The 24008-nt window shown below is 35.7% G+C and overlaps 1 protein-coding gene across 10 annotated transcripts; it reads left to right on the forward strand.

Moving 5' to 3' along the window:
- The first annotated feature begins 102 nt into the window (after positions 1-102).
- RBM45 (RNA binding motif protein 45) lies at positions 103-22815 on the forward strand. 10 transcript variants are annotated; one of them, XR_008961573.1, is made up of 11 exons: positions 103-559; positions 4548-4670; positions 6833-6959; positions 9062-9184; positions 10239-10418; positions 12862-12991; positions 13165-13249; positions 13454-13617; positions 15101-15301; positions 17734-17779; positions 22039-22815. XR_008961573.1 is itself a non-coding variant. In XM_057318912.1 (11 exons), the coding sequence occupies exons 1-9, from the start codon at positions 254-256 to the stop codon at positions 15291-15293; spliced, it is 1431 nt and encodes a 476-aa protein (XP_057174895.1). In that variant the 5' UTR covers positions 103-253; the 3' UTR covers positions 15294-15301; positions 17748-17779; positions 22039-22815. The 10 variants fall into 10 exon arrangements, 6 of the variants coding, with proteins under 6 accessions (XP_057174895.1, XP_057174891.1, XP_057174893.1 ...); XR_008961575.1 differs by lacking the exon at positions 22039-22815 and adding an exon at positions 17943-18199; XM_057318912.1 differs by having other exon boundaries at positions 17748-17779.
- Positions 22816-24008: the final 1193 nt, after the last annotated feature.

A 24008-nucleotide genomic window follows, 5' to 3' on the forward strand; every position in this document is an offset into this window, starting at 1 on the left:
TTCCCTGGGATTGGACTCCCGGACTGGGTCGGCCTTCCCACCCCCCAACCGCTAGAGGGCGCTGCAGGCCACTCCCCGGAAACTGGCCCCAGGAAAGGCTAGACCGCGCCAGACGCCCGACCCTTGCGTCTTCCGGAAGCGGAGCGCCGGACCCGCAACGGCTGGGTGTGCAACAGCGGCGGTGGCAGGCGCGGCGGAAGCGAGGAGACCTGAAGGGGACCCGGGCTTGGCTCCCGCGCCGGGGTGGAGCACCATGGATGAAGCAGGCAGCTGTGCGAGCGGCGGAGGCTTCCGCCCGGGCGTGGACAGCTTGGACGAGCCGCCCAACAGCCGCATCTTCCTGGTGATCAGCAAGTACACGCCCGAGTCGGTGCTGCGGGAGCGCTTCTCGCCTTTCGGCGAGATCCAGGACATCTGGGTGGTGCGGGACAAGCACACCAAGGAGTCCAAGGGCATCGCCTTCGTCAAGTTTGCCCGCAGCTCGCAGGCCTGCAGGGCCATGGAGGAGATGCACGGCCAGTGCCTCAGCCCCAACGACACCAAACCCATCAAGGTGCAGGTGCCCGGGTTGGGGTACCCGCGGGAGTGGGAAGGGATGGGGCCTCCCTGCACCTGAAGCTGTGTCAGGGTGGGTTCGGGCTAGTACATCCGCTCCCTGGGGCGGACTGGGCAGCGCCTGGCATTCCGGGGGCGGGAGGATGGCGTTGGGGAAAAGGGTGCGTGCGAGCTTTGGGCGGTGCGGGAAGAACGTCCGCCCGGAGTCGGGCTGTAGAGCTGCGGTGACTGGGCCTCTCCTCACTCCCGCCGTCACTACTCCGGAGCTCCGGACTCCACGGCCCGCCTCTGAACCTCCACCCTCATAACCCCGTTTACCATGTATAAAAACAGATTTTCTTTCTTTCTTTTCTTTTTCTTTTTTTTTCTTTAGGTTGGTACAGAGCTTAACAACTTGATAAAAGTGAATTAAACTGTGGCCTCTCTGGTGTTGGGCATTTTTCCAGTACCAGACGAAAGTGTACATGTATATAATGTTTGAGTGAAGGTGACTAAAACTGCTGCTATTGTGTATTTGTCACACTGTTGTGATTTTTAAAATCATCTTAACTAAGCCCTCTTTGTGAAAGTAGTATTGGCATACGTTTTGTTATTGCCGCTTTTCTTTGAAAGCAACCGAAGTAAACTGCCTTGAGAAGAGCCAAATCATTGTGATAGTAGTGTAATTGTATTGTGTCTTTGTATACTCTTAGTTCACCCTGGAGGTATTTATATTGTTTCCGCACTTGTGAAAAAATAAGTTAATTGACACGTGGCAGGAAGGGTAATTTTGAGGGTTACTTGATTTTATCTGTGCTTTTAGCACAGTGCTTGGCAAAAGGTAGGCCCTCAGTATATCCTTACCATCAGTAGTACCCAAAATGTCAGTCCTTACTGGCTGTGAGCTCAGTTCAGGACCCTGTCCTGAGGATCTGACAGTTGCTTAATCTGTACCCTCACCTGTCCTGTAGAAATAGTTGCTGTGTATGTAATTCTGTTGGAGACTTCCACAAAATTCTCTTTTCCCTCGACTTTTTGCCCCCTTTTTTTCTCCCATTCACTACAGAAAACTGGTAAGAATGTTATTAATACTGACTTACATAAATGAAAGACTGAGAGATATTTCAGTCTTCCCTATACCTCTATCCGCAAAAGAGAAGGAGCATAGGAGTATACCAACAGTACAGTAGACCATAGACATTCCTTTTTTTCCACCTCCCCAACTCTGAAATGGAGCAGAACAAATCATTAATAAAATGAATTGTAAGGCCACAGCATATGCTAGATCAGGGGTTAATAAACTTTTTCTGTAAGAGGCCAGAGAGTAAATATTTTAGGCATTGTGACCCACATACAGTCTCTGTGACATATTCGTTGTTTTTAACAGCCCGTTAAAAATGTAAAAACAATTTTTAGATCATGGGCTGTAGAAAAACAGGAAGCTGTGGTTTGCTGACTCCTGTCCTAAATTGATAATTTGTATCTCCTTCTAATTAAATTTGCCAAAAGCGTTTTTATACTTCGAGTATAACCACAGAGGTCTTTGGGCAACCCAAAAAATGCCCCAAATCTCAAATCTATGTAATCCCCCTTCCTTGATTAAATTCCTGCAAGAGAAGTAAAAGTCCCAACACGAAAATGTACCCTCCCTTTTACCCGCAGAGAAGTTATTCCCCCAAATAATTAAAGTTTAAGTTGTTTCTAACATTTTGGTCCATGCAGTTTCAGCCAGAAGTTTGTTGCACTATAGGACCAAGCTAGACAGTCTAAGTTCATTCTTCAGCAGGTTCAGCTTGGTCTGTCTTCCACTGGAATGTAGTTTTTTGTTTCTGTTTCTTTTTGGTTTTTTCTGTATTTCCCGTTAAATTAATTCAGCTTCAACTTTTCTCATGTAGTTTGCTTTTGCAAAGTTCCAAAGGATCTGTAAGACACATAAGAAAATTATAGCCCTGGGCCTACAGCCAGAAAAGATTGGCTAAGTAAGAGTTATTCTGTAACCAACTACATTATCAGGAGGAAAGGGGTCTTCAGCTTTGCAAGAATGCCTCTTATTTAGAGCCTGTAGTCGAAACATAAAGTCTCAGGAGAAATCTCCATTAGGTGGTTAATTATTATACATGTGTTCTGCTCAGACACTGCCTGCCTTATTGGAAATTTGAAACACTCCAGTCTTCTAAAATTTAGAAATTTGTGATCTGATGACACCTCCAGTCTCAAATCTTATTTGAGACTCTTTCTTTTCCAGTGCCTCCCCATATTCCTAAAGGTTTCCTATTTTATTTTTCTATTGATCATTCAGTTGTGATACGTCCACTAGACTGACTTTCTAGTGGGTCATTTTTGTATTGCTCAGTACTCTATTACTAATACCTCATACAGTGCTTGGCATGTAGTGTAAGTTTATTGAAGGAGTAGCAGTAGACTCTCTCTAGGAATATGTCTCCAGCTGTATCTTGTAAACAAGGTCCTACACGTCTATGACACCTGTTTTCTAAGCAAACATACGATCTTCTGTTTCAGAGCTTTGGAAATCCCACGGCTTTATAAGTTCTCTGTCCTTTGGGTTGTTGCCTCCTACTCTGGAATTCCATAAGTTGAGGTTTTCTCATACTTGAAAGGTATATAGCAACCCTTTAAAGTAGAAGAAGAAAAAAGAAACCTTAAGGGCTTTGTGTGGTGATTTATATTAATTTTATTACATATCGTCAAGTTATAAAAAACAGAACTAGTCATTAAAATTCTTATCCTTATAGTTCTATAAACAAATCAACAATCTTAATTAGAGATTTTAACATTCCTCTAGGATAATATAAAACCAAAACAATTTTATAAAGTAATAAGTAATAATCTAATATCATAATCCCAGTAATTATAATAATAAAGTAATCTAATGTCCGATGATGTTTCAGTAAAACTGAATTGCTCATAGTAGAAAACGGAGCCCCAGGTAGTCCTGTGCATTTTCTTGCTCACATAAATCATTTGGATGGTCACTGAGATGATCCAGAATATGGTTATGTTACCTTTTTTTTTTAAGGTTAATATTAGAAAGAAAACAATTAAAAATAATGACATCCTAGACTTAAACCCAGCTGTATCAATAATTACATTAAACATAAGACTAAATGTGCCAATTAAAGGCGGAGATTATCAGGATTTGTAAAAAAAAGAAAGACCAAAGTAAATACTATTTAAAAGAGATACGTAGTGTTCCAATGATTTATTATTTGCATATAACACCCAGTGCTCCATGCAATATGTGCCCTCCTTAATACCCATCAGGGAACACTACATCAAAAACTAAGGATGTACTGTATGGTGACTAACATAACATAATAAAAAATTATTATTAAAAAAATAAAAGAGACATGTAAAGCATAAAGATACAAAGTGGTTGAAAGTTAAAGGATAGAGAAAGCTTGTGTGATGTGATACAAAATAGTCTTCAACACAAAGAGTATTAACAGAGATAGGGCAATTTCATAGGAATAAAAATATCGGTCAAAAATACATAACAGTCCCACATGTGTATGCAGCCAATCATACAGTTTCAAAATACATGAAGCATTATTGATAGAACTAAAAGGAGAAAGATAAATTTGCAATCAGATTTTTATTCTCCTCTCTTAGTATCTGATAGAACAACTAGACAAAATCCGTAAGGATGTGATATTTAAATAACACTGTAATCAACTGTAATTGGCATTTATTGGACACTGTACTCAGCAACCACAGAGTGCACATTCTTTTTTAGTGCACTGACTTGCTCTTCGTAAAGGAAAGTGCAAAAGTAAAAATACATTTGGAAAAAATAATACAGACATTGGTATTGTCTCATATAAAAAGTCATTGCAGTAAAGATTGCTTTAAAAAACTTTTTGACAAAACCCTATTACATTGTGTTTAATGTACCATGAATCTCATACTAATAATGAAGTGACTATACTTAAGAAATAAAACAATAGTTAACTGATTTTTTTTATATTATTTTCTGGATTTTGTTTGTTTCTTAGGTTTTCATTGCTCAGTCCAGATCATCTGGAAGTCACCGCGATGTTGAAGATGAAGAACTTACGAGGATATTTGTTATGATACCGAAGTCTTACACAGAAGAAGATCTGCGGGAAAAATTTAAGGTACTTAATGTTTTCTAATCAGCTAGCATCTGTGATGACTTACGATTCTAAATTGGTTGTATGGTTACTAAATCTTAAGTGTTGTTTGAGTTAGATCATTAGATTGGTGGTAGAGAATTAAGTAACTGTTTTGAAGTCCTCTATTTCCATCTAGTTTTAAAATGCTAAACCTAGAATAAACTAACTTTAAAAAAAAAACACAAAAACTGGAAAATATTAATGATGGTGCTTTCCCCCATATAAGGAAAACACAGATACAGGAAAATTAAAGTATAAAGCGGGAAATCTTAAATTAGGTCACATACCTAGTACGTGGTGGACCAAGATTTAAACCCAGGCTCTCTGAATCCGAACCTGCTTTTGGTCTTTACACTTTCAAAGTACCCTCTCATCACTCTGTTGCTCTATGTAGAGGTGAGTCAAGCAAGCCTGGGTGTTTGAACTGTATTATCTAGTGTTCATTATAAGCCTATGGCATGTTGATGTACTTATTCACAGAAAGGCTCATCCTTCATAGAATATTTGTCCTAAAATTAAGCCTTTGAAGGAGTTCTACTTAAAGGAAAAAAAACTACAGCTCTGAACTGTATAGCGAGCTTATAGTCAATGAAATTTGAAGATAATTTTAAATCTCTTTTTAGCCATTGACTTTTATATACGTGATATACTTTCACAAAAATTATTAAAAAGCAATTAAATTGTTTTGGGTTGTAATTTTTTATCCTTTTTCTACTGAGTTTCCCAATACTATGAATCAGGTAGGCAACAAGTAAGAAAGAAAAGAAACAAATAGTAAAAAATAATTTTCAAACTTTCTCTGTCCCACTCCAAGTAAGAGTTGAATAAAATATCTCCAAAATTACAACTACCAAAAATATATATTCTGTACTTCCTCCAACAGTAAGAAAGTTTTTATCTTATATATTTATAAATTTTTATCTTTCTCTGAGTGAACAAATATGATATGTTTATTCAAATGTATAATAATTAAGTTGCTAATTGGTTACATGAGAATTTTATAAAATAAATAATAAACACTAAGGGGGCACCTGGGCACAGTTGTTAAGCATCTGACTCTTGATTTTGGCTCAGGTCATGATCTCAGGGTGAGATGGAGCCCTGCATCAGGCTCCACATTCAGCTCAGAGTCTGCTGGAGATTTTTTTTCTCTCCCTATCTCTCTGCCCCTCCCCCTGCTCATACACACACTGTCTCTCTAAATAATAAATAAATAAAATCTTAAAAAAATAAATAATAAACACTAAGAATTTATATCCCATATTTCTTCCAATATGAAAAGTAAACTTCTACCCATATTTTTCACATAGACAATTGACTTTCTGAGTATACCAGTGTGTTTTAGTGATACGCTTTGAGAGGCTCCTCTTGAAAAGAACACATAATCAGTTATGTCTTGTTAGAAGGCAGACAGCGTTAGCTAATGTTTAGTGTATCCCAGACCCTTTAGGTCTGTTAGTTCGTTTAACTCTTAAAATAATAAAATAACCCTTTGAAGTAGGTACAACTTTTAGCCCCATTTAACAGTAAAGAGATAGGCACAGAGAGGATAACTAAACTGCTTAGTTAATAAGGGACTAAGCCAAGATTTGGATATGGAAGTTTCAATTCCAGCTTGTAATTACCACCAAGCAAGACTTTGAAGCTTTCCAAACCATGTACACATTCTTACTTGCCCTCCATGACAATGGCAAATTATTTGATTTCTCTAAGACCGAGTTTCCTTGTCTGTGAAATAAATAGTATAATACATATAGATATACGTATATAGACTATATTGTGTATGTGTGTACATATATACATACATATGTATACATGTATATACATACACACTTACATATTATACATATATCCTTGAAGGATTGTTGTAGCAATAAGGTAATATATGTAAAGCAAATGCTCAGAAAATGAAAATCATTATTATTTTGGTTATGTTATTATTTGCTTGTATTGTTAGTATGGTTCTTTTTCTAGTGCCTCATTAGTTTGTGACATTTGGATTCTGTTATTAAAAATGGCTGTAAATTCTAATTCTGATTTCTAGTTTTGCAAATCAGGGCCACAAATAAACTCTTAAGTTCTGAAATAATCTGTTCATTTACTGATTTTGACTTCTCTAAGATCATTTCTTTTAACTCTCATAGGTGTATGGCGATATCGAGTATTGCAGCATTATTAAGAATAAAGTAACTGGAGAAAGTAAAGGTTTGGGCTATGTTCGATACTTAAAACCATCACAAGCTGCCCAAGCAATAGAAAACTGTGATCGAAGTAAGGATGTGTTCATTTAACATGTTAAAGACTTTTTCAAAACTTTTGATTATTCTAAATAGCTGAATTTAACCCTTGGTTTTGCTAATAACCATACCTGCTAATATAATCCTAGCAATGGGAGTTTAAATACATGTATGTATCTAGGATGAAAATTATTTTGGGGCTGTGATTAAGCTTTCATTGAGGCAGCGTCTTGAAGAGAAATATGAGCAACTGCATAAACTTAGTAAGTGAAAATACTGTTGCCACATTTTGGTTATTATTTCTATAGTAATTTAAAATTTTTAAATATTAAAAAATTGACTTACCCTTTCAGGCTTTTTTAAAAAATATTTTTTCTTTATATTAAAAAACTTGTTTTCTGTTATATTTGTTCATATTTAAACTAAACTTTTAATAGAATTAAGTGTGTACTAATAGACATAAAGGTCAAGGATGGAACTTAATGTAATATTTGCCCACATAGATAACTAAATGTATATTGGGTTAATTTCAAGCTAGACTGACATTAATTGGATCTTTTGCTGCTGGTGGTATATATAATGAAGAATAAGAATTTTAAAGAAGCCAAAGAAAATATCCTTTGTTGTCATACTCCTAGTTATATTGACCTTTAGAAATGAGGAATAATTAAATTAGTAGGTTTTAGGATATTATAAACATTTATATGTACTGGAAAGAATTACTGCTAATCAGTAGAATTCTTAAATAACCTAAGGAACATACCAAAATTTCCTCTCAGATCTTTCTAAATTTCTCAGTCAGACACCATTAATCGAGTACCTATGGTATCATCAGCAATATGTTAAGAAGATACAAAGGGAATAAATAAATAGCTTTTAAGGAATTTAATTATATTGGGTAGCCAAGATCTAATAGGTGAACAATAGTTAAAGAATAATAGAAGAATTTTTAAAAGTCTCTTCGAAAGCAGGGAGTATGTTTTATTTGTCTGTTTCTGTCATTCCTAGTACCTAGTACAGTTACAGGCCCTTTGTAAAGATTTATTGAGATCTCTATCAAAAATACTGCCATTTATAATAGACAATAAAAATTTGCCAAGTGAGAAAATGTTAAACAATGTGTGGTATGGTCCAACAGTGGTGAGAAACAAGTGCACTTAGAGCATGAGAACACCTCTAGAGGTAAGACTGGCATCTGGGATAGAGTAGGCAGGACAGAGGGTGAGTGCAGAGCTGGGAGTAAACATGTCTTTGCTTAATACTGTGAAGGCAACTTTGCTTTGTACTGTGAAGTCTGAATAAAGCATAATAATCCTGTTGAGAAATTAGGAGACAAAGTTAACTAAGTACATTGGCACCATATATGGGAGGTTATGAAGAGTTCAACCTCAGGATTCCCTCGTAGGTTGTTTTAAAAGGAGAGAAATAACTGTTTTAAGACAGTTGCTCTAACCACAGTATCAAGGATGGATTTCCAGAGAAAGAATTCAGAGTGACTGGTTTTACCCTTTTTGGAGCCACTGAATAATATGATGAAAGCTGTGGACCTTCTCCTTTGAAATATGCCCATGTGCACATATGCATAAGCATTTTGTGTAAAGTTTCAGAGTTCATGGGACCTTCCTACTTTTTGAAGCTCATCCTTAAACCCCTATTTAAAACCTTTGATCCAGAGGCAAAGAGACCAGTTAAAGAGTTGTCGTAATTAATTGAAGGGAATCTGACTTAGAAACAAAGGCAGAGAAACTAGAGTAAAAGATAACATCTTGTAAGCCTATTTCATAAGAAGAATCTTGCTGACGGGCTGAATGCAAAGAGCCCTGTAGGATTTTGACGTTGAGCCAGGGAGAACGAACCATGATGTTATTCATGTTAGGGAGGAGACTGGAAAGGGTAGGATAGAATTGCTGATCTTTCATGTCTACATTGATCCATAATCTGAGATTCTTGCTCTTTTTATTTATTCTTTGCCATCTTCCAAGAAGCAGAGAATAGGTCTGGTGCAGATGGCCCTTGTGTAGATTTTGTTTTATACAATTATAGTTATAAAGCTAAGGCAAGCACTAGCAATAAAATATATTTGCAGGTGTGTTAAATTTGCTATGAAGTTTGAAAGTCATAGATTCTCTTTTTCAGGTTTTAGGGCAATCTTGGCTGAACCTAAAAATAAAGCATCTGAATCCTCGGAACAAGACTATTATAGTAACATGAGGCAGGAGACATTGGGACATGAACCTAGAGTAAATATGTTTCCATTTGGTGAGTAAGCTATCCTTTATTTTAATAGTATAGGTAGTATATACAACCGGATTTGGATTTTATAGAATACTCTTCTGTCAGTAGTCTGTAAATCTCCCTTAGTGACTAAAAGTTACTGTGGGGTTTTTTGAGAAGTTTGTCACGACTCCTCATGTTCTTAATATTTAACACTTGTGTAACTAGTATTTAACACTATGTGTAACATAGACCACTATAATTGGAAATTATTATTATACATTATGTGAATATATTTATATTATTTATGTATAACATAGAAATATAATTATATATTTATATTATATATAACATATTCTTATGTGTAACATAGAAAACTATAATTGGAAATTATTATATTCTATATAATAACATTATATAGATATATGTTATATGTAAGCATTATATATTATACTTATGTATAATATGTATTATATATAATATGTATATATAATTAAGTATAGTTTCCAATTATAGTTTTCTGTGGTTAGTTATGTATTATCTAAATATTAAACTACATCACTTCCACTTTCTTGAGTGAGCTTCTGCCTCAGTGTAGGACCAAAAAGTATGAAAGACCTATACTGATATCCCCTCAGTGTGAGTCCTAAGATTTTATCCTGAAGGTACTGCTGCTTTAAAACTAAGGCTAGAGGAAGGAAAGGAATGACAAAAGTAGAAGTTAGCCAAAGGGAAAAATGAGTGATGAAAGTAAGGCCTTATAAACATGATTTGACATAAACTTTCTTTTAGGTGAAACACTTGCCATAAAAACTTGCACGCAATTTTGCGTGCTGAACATATTCCTCTGAAGTTAGACTACACATTTCTGCTTATATTTCTGTGTCAAAGGCTGGGGAGTGGGAAGAGTTGTCTGTTTTCTCACCAGTGGCCCCTTCAGATAGTGGTAATGACCAAGAGCATACTACAAAATACAGTGCCTTGGTCCAATGCAATGGACTTAATGACAGCTCATCTTACTTACTCGTACCTAAAATGTTAAGTGAATTCTTGAAGGTATAGAAATTAAAAGATGTACTTTTTTTTTGTATTGTTGGAGAACAACAATCTGAGTTTTCAAGTTTTGACAAGAATGACAACAGAGGCCAAGAAGCCATCTCCAAACGCCTGTCAGTTGTATCAAGAGTTCCTTTCACTGAAGAGCAGCTTTTCAGTATTTTTGATATAGTACCAGGATTGGAATACTGTGAAGTGCAACGAGATCCTTATTCTAATTATGGTAAAATAATGTCTATTATTTTTTAATATACTGTGTTTTGTTAAAATGTCTTTTCTCCAGTGGCACTTTTTGTCAGATACTCTTTCTGTGACAATTTTGTTTTCTTTTTCTCCACTTTAAACTTTCAAATACAATGATACCTTAATAAATAAACCCCTGAGAATATATTTCCTTTATACGATGTCATTTATTTTTAAAAAATATTTTAACTCCCACAAAATAGAGCATTCTCTGTTTCCAGTTGTACAACCAAAATACCTCAGGATGGGGTCCCTGTACTCCTGATTAATGCTCGGCTAAGTATCTCTCTTTTTTTTTTTTTTAAACTTTATACCTCAAAATGAAACTCCTTCCCTTCATTTCAAGCATCTAATTGCTCTACTTCTCTCTCTACTGCTTCCCAGTCTTAATTGAAGCAAGGCTCTGAGGCACCTGGATGGCTCAGTCAGTTAAGTGTCTGCCTTTGGCTTAGGTCATGATCTCAGTGTCCTGGGATCGAGCCCAATGTCAGTCTGCTCAGTGGGGAGTCTGCTTCTCCCTCTTCCTCCCTCCCCTGCCCAGCTGTGTGCGAGGGTGCACGCACACATGCGCGCACTTTCTCTCTCTCTCTCTCTCTCTCAAATAAGTAAATAAAATCTTTTAAAAAAAAAATTGGGGGGGGGGGGGCTCCTGGGTGGCTCAGTCGGTTAAGTGTCTGCCTTCAGCTCAGGTCACAATTCCAGGGTCCTGGGATCAAGCCCCTTGTCAGGCTCTCTGCTCAGCAGGAGCCTACTTCTTGCTCTCCCTGCTGCTTTCCCTGCTTGTACTCTCTCTCTCTCTGTCAAATAAATAAATCTTAAAAACAACAACATCAAAAAACCTTTAAAAAAAATTGGAAGCAAGGCTCTAATATCAGCCATTTGAACTTATTAACTAGTATGTAAGGGGAAGTAGGAAAGTGAGTCAGGTCATCGGGCTGGCAGGCCTTGGAGTGGTGCCACTCTTAACACAGACACATGCACTTACTATTTCTCTACCCAGCACTGACTGGTTTTTTGTTTTTTTTTCCCCACTGACTGGTCTTTTAACACGACTGCCCGTCTGAGCCTACTTTGGACCATTTCGAACCCTCTAACCCAATCTTAGACTGTTATTCTTTATTCTGACTCTAAGGCACATATTTTGTGTTTTTTGGCACGTTCATCATTATGTATAATTCTGTTTGTTTTGTATTTCTTTCCCTTTTATCTGGTATGTTGGAATGTATTTGTTCCTTTACCTTCTGTATTTTTTCTCTGGTTGAATGTGTCTGATAAAACAATATATGGGTTATTGGGACACTTTTTATTAATAGAGGTATCGTCATATAGCTAGAGTTCTATCTGAATTAGTTTTTTATGTTCATTTGCTTTCTGAGTTTTAATTTCATTAAAATGTTAGGATGCTTGGGTTTAGAAAGGAACATGAAATTGTAGCAGTGTTTTCACCCAGGTGGATTATATTATATATATGGGTTATATATATGTTATATTGTGTGGGAATATGTATATACATATATATATATAAAATTCCAAGTGGGTTATATATTATGAAAACTTTTTGGTTGTGTTATAAGCTCCACATATGGACTCCAGTATAAAATTAGCTTCCAGCTTCAGCATCATCCTCCTGAATTTAAATCTATTTCCTTAGCTGAAAGCTGTCCAAAGAAATGTGAAATGTGTGACTTCTAATCTGAGAACCTGTGTTCCTTACCTTTTGTTTTTCATACATACCACTTTTCCTTTCTCTAGCACTGCAGCGAGCCAGATGACTACTATATGTTCTTATCACACTATATATTCTCATTTCATTTCCTACTCAGTATGATAGGGCAAATTTTAAAATTTCAAAGCAGATTTCAAAGAATAAAAATTTAAAAAAAACTGTTTGGTTTTACATATATCTATCATATAAGAAACACCAGTATCCTAAAATTAAATTCATTGGACATAACTTACTCTAATAATTGCATTTTCCTTAAAATACCATGTTTATATTTTTGCCAAAATCTGGTTTAGACTTTGTAGGAACATAGCTGTTGCACATATGTATAAGAAAACTTTGTTTTCTGGGGTGCCTGGGTGGCACAGCGGTTAAGCGTCTGCCTTCGGCTCAGGGCGTGATCCCGGCGTTATGGGATCGAGCCCCACATCAGGCTCCTTCGCTATGAGCCTGCTTCTTCCTCTCCCACTCCACCTGTTTGTGTTCCCTCTCTCGCTGGCTGTCTCTATCTCTGTCGAATAAATAAATAAAATCTTTAAAAAAAAAAAAAGAAAACTTTGTTTTCTGACCCATTTGACTCTGTGTTTACTAGTTGTGTGATACCAGGCTCTTTCTGTATTGTTTCATTTTGTGGCAAGACAGGCTTTAGGTACCCTCTCTGTTTTCTTTGTAACTCCTGATATTCTCTACTTTGTTTTAGGTCATGGAGTGGTTCAGTATTTCAATGTAGCATCAGCTATTTATGCAAAATACAAGTTACATGGGTTTCAGTACCCTCCTGGGAATCGGATAGGTGTTTCCTTCATTGATGATGGGAGTAACGCAACAGAGTAAGTACCATCTCTGGAGGGTCTAAAGCAGGGCTCTGGGTATACACGATATGATATGAAGAGTAAGAATAGAAAATAGTTGACCTCTTGAGTGAGGAAGTCACACAAAATAAATTACGGGTAAGAGACTGAATATTTCTAGTTTTCTGTAAATTATCAGTTCTTATCTTTAGTCTTCTTAGAAAAATGGCAACGCAGATGGTAGCAGCACAGCTTGCGTCAATGGTGTGGAATAACCCAAGTCAGCAGCAATTTCTGGTAAGTAGGTAAGAATTTAATCTCTGTAATACATCAGTAGGTTATAAAATAAATATGGCCTTTGTTTATTACCTACGTAAGAAAATTTTCAGAGCTGAGTACAAGATCACATAGAAGTCATGATATAGATCTCTTTAGCTTTTGGCTTAAAATCCTTAAAGTGCAGTTTTTCTTTTTCTGATTTTGTACCTAACTCTTCAACAGCAATTTGGAGGAAATTCTGGATCACAGTTGCCTCAAATCCAAACAGATGTTGTACTTCCATCATGCAAAAAAAAAGCCCCTCCTGAAACTCCTGTGAAAGAAAGACTTTTTATCGTGTTTAATCCTCATCCTTTACCTTTAGATGTATTAGAGGATATATTCTGGTAAGATTTCAATTCCACAAAGTTACATTTTATAATATAATTTATTTAAACCAGTCAGTTAAGCCCTCTCATAAACTTGAAACTTCCTATATCCAATACTTATCAGAGAGAAATGATTTGTTCTGTAGTTTAAAAAATTCCGTATTTATATCACCTTTTAAAATATATGAGCATTTCTTTCTCTTTTTTATTATTTATACTCTTAAGTCTCCACACAGAGTTTCCTGTTACTTTGTTTTGAAGACCTAAAACATACAGTATTGTTTTGAAAAGTTGCATGCATAAAATGGACAAATCATTTGTTTCTTGATAGAAAATACATCTGTATAGACCTGTCCTCTAGAATTCTTTTTACATAACTTTTCCTTTGTGATTGTAATTCAGCTGAACAGAGTAGCATTTTCTATTTTGTCAGCACGCTATTGGATCCTTAAGGATTATGTTGAGTAAACTATTACTTAATTGTAAGGAAGAGTACATAATAAATGTAGAAAAAGGAAGGCCCTTGTTTATTTTTGTTTTTAATAGAACTCCTTTAATCTTAACTTTTTTCTGTTTGGTCTTTTTCCTATTTGCTTGATAACAATGTTAGCGAATTAAAAAAAAAATAGGAAGCTCATTGACAAGCTGCACAAAATATTAGTCGTTCAAATATTTTGACTTCTATTTAACGGATTTGTGTAGTTTATTTCTTGAACATTTCCTTTGTACTAGGCAGTCACCATGCTAAGTGCAAGAGACATTGTATAAATAAAACATATGATTTAAATAAGACATAATAGTTCTTGTCCTCTGAGCGCTAATCTCATGTAGGAGACAAACAAGTGAATAGGATGCTATAACCTGGTGAGGTTGGTGTTGTGAAAAGGAATGTCCAGGTTATGAAATACATAAGGGGAGCATCTACTTCTAAAACTCTAAGAAGCAATGTATAATGGAGACCTGACTGATAAAAATAACTTAGCTAGAGAAGAAAGGCAGGTGTGTGGGTGGTTATTCCTGCAAGAGAGGATGTGAAAGGAGATCGTTAGAATATGGAATTCGAGAGACTGGGAGGGAGGGTGAAGTGGGAGAGGACAAGGCCCATGTCAAGAAAGGCCCACAAGCTATGTTAGGGAGTTTGTCCTTACCCTGGAAGGGATATTTAGGGAGAAAATGATCATATCTGTGTTTTAGAAAGATCACTAGAAAGACAGGGTAGAGAGTAGATTAGAGAGGGACAAGCCCAGAGGACAGGGAAACAAGTGGGGAGGGTATTAGAGCATTCCAAGGAAAAGATAATGACCGGCTTAATGAGGAAAGAGACCTGAGTGAGAATGAAGAGAACTTGACTAATAGAGCATTTGTTTGAGAAGGAAGGTTGACTCGCAGATTGGATGTGGGGAGAGGAATGGAAATGGAGTCCAGAATGAACCTCAATTTTTGGACCTAAATGGTTGTGTTTTTATCAATTTCATTTGATTTTTTTTTTAACTTTTTTTAGTCGTTTTGGTAACCTGATCGAAGTTTACCTCGTGTCAGGAAAAAACGTGGGGTATGCCAAGTATGCAGATAGAATAAGTGCCAATGATGCCATTACTACTTTACATGGAAAGATCCTAAATGGAGTCAGACTTAAAGTTATGCTGGCGGATTCCCCAAGAGAAGAATCTAACAAACGACAAAGAACTTACTGATTCTTGAGGTAAGCCCTTCTTAGTCTGAATTCTAAAAACGCATTGGCTAAATATTATAGCAAGAGGAATATGTATTGAGTTTCTTTTTCGGGATTTGGAAGTTGTCAGTTAAAAGCATTGTGACTTCAAGCTTGGCTAATAAAACCACAGGTTGGGTTAATTTCACAATATATTTTTAAACTTGAACTTTTTAAACTTAAATGTTTTTGATATTTACTGGGAGAATGTTTTTGCCCTTCTACAAAATAAAATCAGATTTCAATGTAGAAAATTAAACTGGGTTTTTTCGTTTGTGAATGTCTTAAATATTAAGAATTTGACTTTTTACAATATGCTTACACAACTTTAAAATTAAAATAGTTCTAAAGATTTTTAACTTGAAGGATTAATGTCTTGAGTTATAACTTAAGGTAATTTATAATAACCTTTATAAAGAGTGTTTTGACATCTCACTAGTGAAATGCCTAAAAAGCAATGTCAAATAATACGTCTTTTGGGACCTTTCGAACCTAAATGTTGGTTTTTTTCTGGACTTGTATTTGTGAGTTTGTGCATGAAAACCACAAATTCACAAAGTATTCTCATGTGCATGTATGTATTAAAAGAAGAACCCTGCCAGTTTACCAAAAACTCTTATCAATTATAATATATATACAGCCATATGAATTCCTTTTTCTTTTAGTTTTCAGAAATCAAACTTAAATTTCTTTTTCTGTGATAGTCAACACATATCTCCATGGCTTCGGGAAACATTCTTTAAAGTAGAAATGTTCAACTCTTTCATTTTTTTATTCTGGAAATGAATTCTGTGTTTTAGGGGCAGCTGAGAGTTTCCCTGTTCCCACACACACACACCAGCTTCTCAAGTCCACTGCTGGTCAGATGATAGCAGTTGGCAAGCACTCTAGATTGACTTTGAAGTTACTGACTTGAAAGGAAATTTCTTTTACCTCTGTTTTCTTTCTGACCAATTATGGTGACTGGCAGGTATCAGAGTGAATTGTCTCAAGCCTTACTGCTGATGACCATTTTTCTAATAAAGCAAGTCAGGTGATTGCTTCCTCCTTCCTAGAAGGCAGTTGGCAATAGGAAATGCCTGTTGGGCCCATTACAAATAATCCTAATTTAGAAATGTCTTAAAATGTTTTATTTAATTACTAAATTCATTCCCATTATCCCATACAATGTGAAAATATTAAAATGCCAGTTAAAAAGAATTAGCAAGTCCTTCTTAATGCTGACTTTTTACATTTACAAATAAAATGTTAAGACCTTAATTCTGGTTAGACAAACTATCTTCTAAAATAGCACACAAAAAAGTGTCTGTTTGTATCTGTAAATATTTTAGTATTTAGCTAACAATTCTTTTATTCAAAGAATCTTTGTCCATAAAAAGGACAGTAATACCAAGGTCTTATTGTGGGGAAAATATATGAATTACTCTTGAGGTTGAGCCTTTCCTAGTGATTATTTATATAATATGAAAATATTAGACTTAAAAATCAGAAGATCTGGCTTGGAATTCTAATTCCAGCGTTTAACTGACTATGACTGGGCAGATCTCTTCACCTTTTCTGAGGCTGATTTTTTTAAATAGGATTATTGAGAGAAAATTAATCAGCAGAATTCCTTATAAAATGTAATAATGCTTTGCAAGTGTGAGCTAAAACTCTTGCCTTGGTGATTTCAGTGAATCTTTGAGATATCATCTTATCAAAATGGTCAGAAATTAAAAGTTTAATGATAGAAAATATGGCCAGCTGGTGCTGTGAGAGTGAAGCCTTATAATACCACGTTTTTCCCTGTAAAAGTGATGTACATTCATCCCGTTCTCTACATTAGAGGAAGTGCATATTCTTCAGCATGACTATTCATAAAATATAAATCTGTCCTTTTGCCCCTTATTGAACCATTGTACCTATTCAGAGCAAAGATAAAGTAGGTTCAGGTTAGCTGAAAATGGTAGGACATAACCAGCTATATTGGTTTTAAATGTCTTGTAAGTTGCAGCCTGTTTTTTAAATTTATTTTTGCTGCAGATTTTCTATTTATTGTGGACTCCATGAGATCCTCCTTTGTTAGTATATTAAATAAATGTATTATTTTAAGGTTCAATAAAATAACATGAGTTTCCCAAATTTTACATGATTATGTCTATTAAAGTTCTTTGGGAGGGGGAGCATTTTTTTGTTTCCTTGATTTCAGGGAACACAAACACCACTCATAAAAGCTGGTTCCTTTTGTCTCGGAGAAATAGGCCTAGGATTAAGTGAGCTACACCTATGAAATAAGAAAAGAAACTGGTCTAAGAATATAACTTTGAAAGTAGTTGAGTTCTATTTTGAACTGGGTTTAATGTACAAAATATGTTTCTCTTTCTATACGAGGAAAATAAAAATTTTAGTATTTCAGAGCATCCTGATTTTGTATTAATTCACAGCATTTTCCCTCCAGAAATTCAGTACCTGCTTGCATCATCCTTCTGAGTAAGTTTGGTTTTACTTATTTGGGGGCATCTATGATTAAGTAAGCAGATAACATTGGCTATTTTGAAATAAAGGAAATTCCTAACATTTTAGGAATACTAAATACAACAGCTATTTCCTTTCAGGTGATGATTTTCATACTTCTGTTGTGTTCTTTCTACAGAACAAAGACTAAATAATGACATAATCCTCAGCTGACTGACTGAAAATGTGACTGGACGCACTCCCTGTGGACAGTTGACAGCTTTTTTTTTCATATACCTGATAGTCTGTGCACAACATTGTTTTGTCTGGGGAGCACGGATTGTTGACATGTATTTTTGAATTCACACGTCAGTGCTAAAACTAATATAATAGTTGTTTCTTAGAGCAATATGTTGTTATATGTAGCAGAAATAAAGTTTTCTTTGCTTGACTAAATCATGCCTTATTTATGTGAAAGAAGAGAATAAAACATATAACAGACTGTTTAGAATTTGACTAAATGACATATTTCATTGATTTTTGAGATGCACATTTCTTCACATTTTTTATACTTCTGAAATTGGAAACATCTTAATATCAATTGTATGCCATACTGTAATTGACAACCTGTTTTTATTTCTTAATGGAACATAAGAACATGCTTCTTCCTTCAGTCAGTTGCATCTTAGATTCAATAAAATATGGTAATTGCTGTTCAGCCTACACATGCAGATTGGCTACTTAATTACACTTAATCTGAGGCAAGAGCCAAAGACATATCAGGAATATTTTATACTGTATTTTTATAGTTATACCAAAATTTGTTGGTAATTTTGTGAAGATCTTTGAAGATTATAGAGCAATGGTAATTTAAAAAAAGAATTTTAGGTTATTATTGATAATAAGTTTAAATAAATGCCAATGGCTTTGCAGGAGGGTGGACATTTTCCCTTTATAAACAATGGCTGCTGCAAAAATGTGACATGTAAGTAATTTCAGAACAGACTGTGATAGAAAGAATAGTCATTTCAAAGAGGTTAAAAATTAGGACCCTACTCTGTTTGTGTTTTGAAAATCCCAAGAAGGGGCGCCTGGGTGGCACAGCGGTTAAGCGTCTGCCTTCGGCTCAGGGCGTGATCCCGGCGTTATGGGATCGAGCCCCACATCAGGCTCCTCTGCTATGAGCCTGCTTCTTCCTCTCCCACTCCCCCTGCTTGTGTTCCCTCTCTCGCTGGCTGTCTCTGTCTCTGTTCAATAAATAAATAAAATCTTTAAAAAAAAAAAGAAAATCCCAAGAAAAATTTTTAGCTGCTCTTAAGGTGAATAATATGTATCAAAAAGTTGTATCTAAGTCAGAAACTCAGCATCTTAAAGAAAGATATTATAAATGGTATGCAGTTATTAAAACCACTGAATTACCTCCTCATTATGTCTCTCACATTCTGAGTTAAACTAAAAATAATGAAAGATTAAATTCACTGAGTGTAACAGTATTGCAGTTTGACATCTCTCCATTGAAATCCTTTTTTTGAGTCAGTAATTTTCACAAATTTAGGTGAGAGAATTTCCAATCTCATTTTCCCAGGCAGGACTTACTGAATGAGAATGGAATCTTTGTGAACCAAAGAGCATATTTTGAAAAGAAAGTAATGCTCTCATTTGAAATGAAAAAAACAAAAAACACCTAAGTGAGGAGAGTTGAGGATTAATTACCAACCGGTAGACTTTTCATCCTAAACTCATTTACTGTGCACATATTTCCATTTTCACAGATTGGAACCAAATTGTGCCCCACAGGTTATCAGGCTCTACCACTCACGTAATGCTTGAATTCCCCCAGATATATATCTGGCAGCTGGTTAATCTAAACAGTATAAAAGTAGGGAGGGCATTCTCTTAACTCATACCTGAGTCCATTGCATCTTTGATTCATTCTCATAATTGACAAAATCGGATTCCCCACAATTTTCACCTTATTAGTCTTTCAGTTTTTCACTGGGCCAAATACAAGAAGTTGAATCTTTCAGGTGATAGCTGTCCTACCCTCCTGACCTCCAAATTTTCTATTTGGATGAAATAATTGCAATTTCTCCACTCAGCGTTTAATGTCAGGGAGCCAGTTTCAGCAACCAGCTGTGGTTTCACTAGGGTATCTTCTGTAGATTGAGTTCCTTGGTTCCTTCATATAAATTCTGAAGAGATTTGTAGCATAGTTCTCTGCCTTCGAGACACTGCTTCTACAGTGCGACCTTCTGTTGGATTTTCCAGTGCATGTCTCAGTTGTTGCTTGTAGTTGAGCCCTAAAAGTTTATTTTTAAAAGCCAGAATGTCACATTTTTCTTAAAATGAGGAGGTTCTAAAAATCTAAGAAATAGCATTTAACAATCTAGTGCTCATGTCTTTACTTAAATGTTTACTTCTCAAAGCGCTTTGGGTATAAGAACATAATATATACATACTTAAATGCTCCACATATGTCAGTTACTAAAATTGCCAACATAGAGGGGTTTTTATTAGATGTGTATTTCATTAACTTAAAAAAAATGTTAAGCAATTCAGATCAATAAACTTCTCTTTCAAATATGTGGTTCAAATATAAACAGCATCTAAAATAAATCCTGATCAAAACTTTTTTGTAAATTCATTGTTAGGTCTTTTGTGGTAGATTATAGATGCTGAAAGCACGTATCACATTTGCTGTTTCTAGAGTATCATGTCCCAAGCTATGTTTCTTGAGATACTAGTGTCTTGAGAGAAGTCAGTAAGTGTTCTTTAGGGAAGAAGTTTTCATGGCCAAAGGTATTTGGAAAATGTTTGGTTATTATTGCACATTTTTTTTTACCATGAACCTTCTCAAAGCCTTTAATATGCTAATATATGTCATCCCTGTATCTCCAAAAGAAGACCAGAGTTTGCGCTGGGAAATGTGTTTTTAAAGGCACGCTACTGACAGGGCACTGATACTACAACAAATGTATTTTAGGAAAGATTCTTCTACAGTATATACTGTTTTAATTCAATGGTAGTGGTGTGGTTTTATTTATGTTTGCTTTTTATGCTTTTTTATCCCACCATAGATGAAAAGGTAATGCAAAATACTAAGGAAAGTATTACTCTAAAATTTTCACATTCTCTGAATGTTATTATCTTTTAATTGGGACCTACATGATATCAATGAACAGATAGAATATAGAAATAAGAGATTTCACCACTAGGTGGTGATAAACATTGCCACTCAGAAACAGTGAAGTGCTGTATTCCAGTGTTATTTAAGGCAATGATGGGATTTGTATTGTTTTAGACAATAAGCTAAAGCAGTGGTTCTAAACTTTAGTGTCCACAAGAATCACCTCAGGTATTTGCTTAAAATACAGGTACACTGAGTATGCAGATTTGGGGCTGAGTTTCTCAGTAAGCTCCCCAAGTGATTTTGTTAGGGTAGTCAGTGGCATTGACTTTACAATATACTGGCCTTAAGAGATTCCATATGTTGGACCTTAAATTGAACTATCGTAAAAGACATTGAGAAGGTTCTGAGTCTTTTACCTGAAGCATTTTTTAGGATTTAGCATCTGCTTTGATTTAATATCAGTAAATATGAATTGCAATAAGAAATTAAAAAACACAAGCGGTCTTAGAGATTAACAAGATGTCAGGCCAGTTTTTTCATGTTAGCAAATATTTTTTGATGTTTGTATATGATAGTAATTATTTGCTTATTGCCACTCAAAGCTTCTACCTAATTTCATTTTTTATTTACATCTATTTTGAAGTAAATTGTTTTAATGAATTATCAAAGATTTTGTCTCTAAAGACATATATAGATATGTATCATTCTTTTTAAATGACAAAGGAGCATGAAAGTGATGTAATCATCAGTGCTTAAAAAACTGAAATAGAATAATCATAGGAGTACAGAAATACACGTGTACGTATCTGAGTATTTTTACAGTCCTAAAGTGAATCTTCTTACAAAATGAATGCTTTTTTTGGTGCACCCACAAATCTGTTCATTTATAGGTGCAGTTTAATTTTCAGTAACTTCTTAATTATTTGCCTAAAACTCAGTGAGGTCAAGAACAAATGAAATATATATGTAGCCTTTTCATCCAGGGGTATAGCACATGCAAAATTTTTTTTCCACATGTGGATGGTAAGCTCTATTAAAATCATAGCAACTATTTTTACATATGACTTCAGTAAAGAGGAAAACATAAAGGTCATCCTTATTAGATAAGAAGTTTCATTTTAATATCCGAATTCTAATAAATGGATTGCATTATTTCCTTTTCTAGAAACAGTAACTCAAGGACACATGGATCCTGGGAACTGAAGGTATGGTATTACTAGGGGATCAGCTAGAAATACTTAGTTAACATATGAAGTCACAGTGCATTCATTGTAATGACCATGTTTTGACTATATTTAAGGTAGAAAAGACTTGTCCTCAGTAAAATATGGAGGTCCCTAATGTTATACTTTGAGAAAGTTACCAGGCCCTGTGAAAATCCATTTGAGTGGTTATCTGTCACAGGAAAGAGAGTTCTCTGACTGTCTTAGATGAATTGCAGTCAATATCCAGATGTCAGCATCCATGTGACCTAGCTCACCAGCAGGCTGCCTGAGGCCCCATGCGCTGCGGTGCGCAGGAGACGGCCTCCTTTCTGACAGTACTGCTGCAGAAGTGGTGGAGGGAGAACACCAGGAGCCTGTTACAGGAAAATCATTTTTGTATTTGAAATACAAAAATCAAGTACTGTTTTCTATAGAAATTAGGAAAATGTTGAGCACAATAGGATAACCAAAGTGCTTGCTCACGGATACTCCTACGAATCTACACTCTTTTAATTTTCCTGCCTGTACTCCGTTTCTGATTTTGTAGGTGAATGCCATTACTGCTAACTAACAGATTCTCTTGCTCATGTGTTATTATCATTTTTCAGCATTAGTAATATGCAGGTCACAGCATTCATTAGCACAGAGTTCTTAGAGGGTTTCTGGGCTTGTTTGTTCTGTTTTGTTTGTTTTTTAATGCTAAAAGGAGAATTAAAGCCATCTACTTTAAAGTCATCTAATTAAAGTCATCCTCATTTACTGGAAGATCTGATATACAAAAATACATTGTTTAATTTTTTTTCCCTTTCATCCTTGATAAAGTCTGTTATATTGAGTTTTGGCACTAGAAAATAGTTTTTACATTCTTAAATCATTGATCCTTTGGCACAAGAGACTTCCTTCCTTTTCCACACTGACACATTAGTAACTTAAGAATGTGACACTTGGGGGACAGTGTAGAAGGAGATCGAGATTTGTTACTGATAGAACTGACTTTAGGAAGAATCTGCAGTGGTTGCTGGAAACTGGAACTGGCTGATCTGACCTGCATTGGCAAAGAGGCTGAAATTGGACCAACAATGGCAAAACAAAAAACAAAAAAACAAAAACAAACCATACTTGGAGAGATAGCACTCATCTTGGTTCTACTATCACAAACTCCTACCAGGGCCCATCTACCATTTAGGTACTATCTTGGCCTAATCCTTCCACCAGAAACTCCAGCAGGGCTCATTTCCTTCTACTTTTACCCTGAATCTGGGACTCCTAGGCACCGTCATGTAGTCTCATCTTTCACCCAGCCCAGTCTTACTTCACTGCTGTAACTCAGAGAAAGTATTGGGAAGGGAGGGAGAATGAAAGTAGATTTCCTTTATATCATCCTGAAAGATGAGCAATATACTTCTCCTTAATAGCTTTTAGTTACTTGTCATATAGGAATGTATCATGTCTTCTAGATCTTACTGATGTTAATCTTCAGTTCCCCCAAGAGCAAGTTTCATACATGATACCAACATTGCGTCTTTGGACCTGTTTTCTCATCTAGAAAATAAAGGAGATAATAAAGGCAGTATAAATACAAACACTTGCGACAGTCCTATGCCAGTTTTCTGCAAAAATACCCCTGAAACATTCAAATAAAAAAAGTTAATGTTCTTCATAGAAACTTAGCTAATAGTAGTGGAAACTAGAAGGAATTTTTGCTAGGTAAAGCCATAAGGGGCAGATTTTTTTTTAAATGGCTGACTCAGATTCCACATCAAAATAACTTGTTAGCAAAGCAAGATGATGCCTTAACCTCCCATCATCTAACGTTGCTTATTACCCTATGGATCAGAAAGCTGTGAGGCATCTACTGAGAGTCCCATCAGAAGAGGCTTTCTGGATTCTAAACCAGTGGCACTGAAGGTGTACTATCCTGGAGCTTTTC

This window comes from Ursus arctos, unplaced genomic scaffold, assembly GCF_023065955.2.
Source record: "Ursus arctos isolate Adak ecotype North America unplaced genomic scaffold, UrsArc2.0 scaffold_1, whole genome shotgun sequence".
NCBI classification, from domain to species: Eukaryota; Metazoa; Chordata; class Mammalia; order Carnivora; family Ursidae; genus Ursus; species Ursus arctos.